The sequence below is a fragment of the Eimeria mitis genome, genomic scaffold (genome assembly GCF_000499745.2).
Source record: "Eimeria mitis Houghton genomic scaffold, Emh_scaff2396, whole genome shotgun sequence".
In the NCBI taxonomy this organism is placed as follows: domain Eukaryota; phylum Apicomplexa; class Conoidasida; order Eucoccidiorida; family Eimeriidae; genus Eimeria; species Eimeria mitis.
This window is the reverse complement of record NW_013570732.1, coordinates 2,554-4,525: the sequence shown is the minus strand read 5'-3', so window position 1 is coordinate 4,525 and position 1,972 is coordinate 2,554. Positions and strand designations below refer to the sequence as shown.

General features: G+C 51.7%; 1 protein-coding gene across 1 annotated transcript in view; it reads right to left on the bottom strand.

Moving 5' to 3' along the window:
* The window catches only part of EMH_0053160 (uncharacterized protein), a gene marked incomplete at both ends in the record, with an annotated part of 5,650 nt that overhangs the window by 1,716 nt on the left and 1,962 nt on the right, over positions 1 to 1,972 (bottom strand). Inside the window, 2 exons of the mRNA XM_013496955.1 lie at positions 335 to 1,765; positions 1,827 to 1,972. Of these exons, the coding sequence (XP_013352409.1) occupies positions 335 to 1,765; positions 1,827 to 1,972 (1,577 nt within the window). The remainder of the gene's footprint in view (positions 1 to 334; positions 1,766 to 1,826) is intronic.

Below are 1,972 nucleotides of genomic sequence, written 5' to 3'. Positions count from 1 at the left end.
GCTGGTGGGGGTGGTGATGGGGGTGGTGATGGGGGTGGTGATGGTGGGGGTGGTGATTGGGGTGGTTTTGTTGTTTTTGTTGGTGTTGGTGGTGTTGGTGTTGCTGCTGCTGCTGCTGCTGCTGCTGCTGCTGCTGCTGTTGGTGTTGGTGGTTTTTTTATTTTTTTTGTTTTTTTTTTGTTTTTTTTGTTGTTTATATCTACATATTTCTTTGATATATTTTTCTTTTTTTTGTATAATCATATCTTCTATTGTCTCCTTGATTGTCTCCTTTTTACTGTCTCCTTTTTTCTTTTTTTTTTTATTTATTTTATCCATATACTTCTTCTCACACTCATCCTCACCACCACCACCATCACCACCACCATCACCACCACCATCACCACCATCACCACCACCATCACCACCTCCATCACCACCACCGTCTCCTCCACCGTCGCCACCACCATCTCCACCACCACCATCTCCTCCTCCATCACCACCATCTCCACCACCGTCTCCACCACCGTCTCCACCACCATCTCCACCACCACCATCACCACCACCATCACCACCACCATCACCACCATCACCACCTCCATCTCCACCACCATCTCCTCCACCGTCGCCACCACCACCATCACCACCACCATCTCCTCCTTCACCACCATCTCCTCCTCCATCACCACCTTCTCCACCACCATCACCACCTCCATCACCTCCACCACTATCACCACCATCTCCTCCTTCACCACCATCTCCACCACCATCTCCACCACCACTATCACCACCATCACCACCTTCTCCGCCACCACTATCACCTCCATCACCACCTTCTCCACCTTCTCCACCACCATCACCACCTTCTCCACTATCACCACCACCATCTCCTCCACCTGTCTCTCCACCATCACCACCTTCTCCACTATCACCACCATCACCACCTTCTCCGCCACCACTATCACCACCACCATCTCCTCCACCTGTCTCACCACCATCACCACCTTCTCCACCACCATCACCACCACCATCTCCTCCACCTGTTTCACCACCATCTCCACCACCATCACCACCTTCTCCACTATCACCACCTTCTCCACTATCACCACCACCACTATCACCACCTTCTCCACTATCTCCTCCACCTGTTTCACCACCATCTCCACCTTCTCCACTATCTCCTCCACTATCTCCACCTTCTCCACTATCTCCACCTTCTCCACCACTATCTCCTCCACCTGTTTCTCCACCTCCACTATCACCACCATCTCCACTATCACCACCATCTCCACTATCACCACCTCCATCTCCACCACCCGTATCACCACCACCACTATCACCACCATCTCCACTATCTCCTCCACCTGTTTCTCCACCACCACTATCACCACCTTCTCCACTACCACTATCACCACCATCTCCTCCACCTCCACTATCACCACCACTATCTCCACCACTATCTCCTCCACCAGTATCACCTCCACTATCACCACCATCTCCACCACCACTATCACCACCACTATCTCCTCCTCCACTACCACTATCACCACCATCTCCACCACCATCACCACCTCCTCCACTATCACCACCTTCTCCACTATCTCCTCCTCCACTCCCATTATCACCACCACCGCTATCTCCTCCTCCACTATCTCCTCCACCTGTTTCTCCACCATCTCCACTATCACCACCACCACTATCACCACCACTACCACTATCACCACCATCTCCTCCACTACCACTATCACCACCATCTCCTCCACTACCACTATCACCACCATCTCCACTACCACCCCCACCAGTACCACCCCCACCAGTACCACCCCCACCAGTACCACCACCCCCACCCGTACCCCCACCACTACCATCATCATCATCATCATCATCATCATCATCATCATCATCATCATCATCATCATCATCATCATCGTCGTCATCATGATGATGATCGTCATCGTCATCATCATCATCGTCATCATCATCATCGTCATCA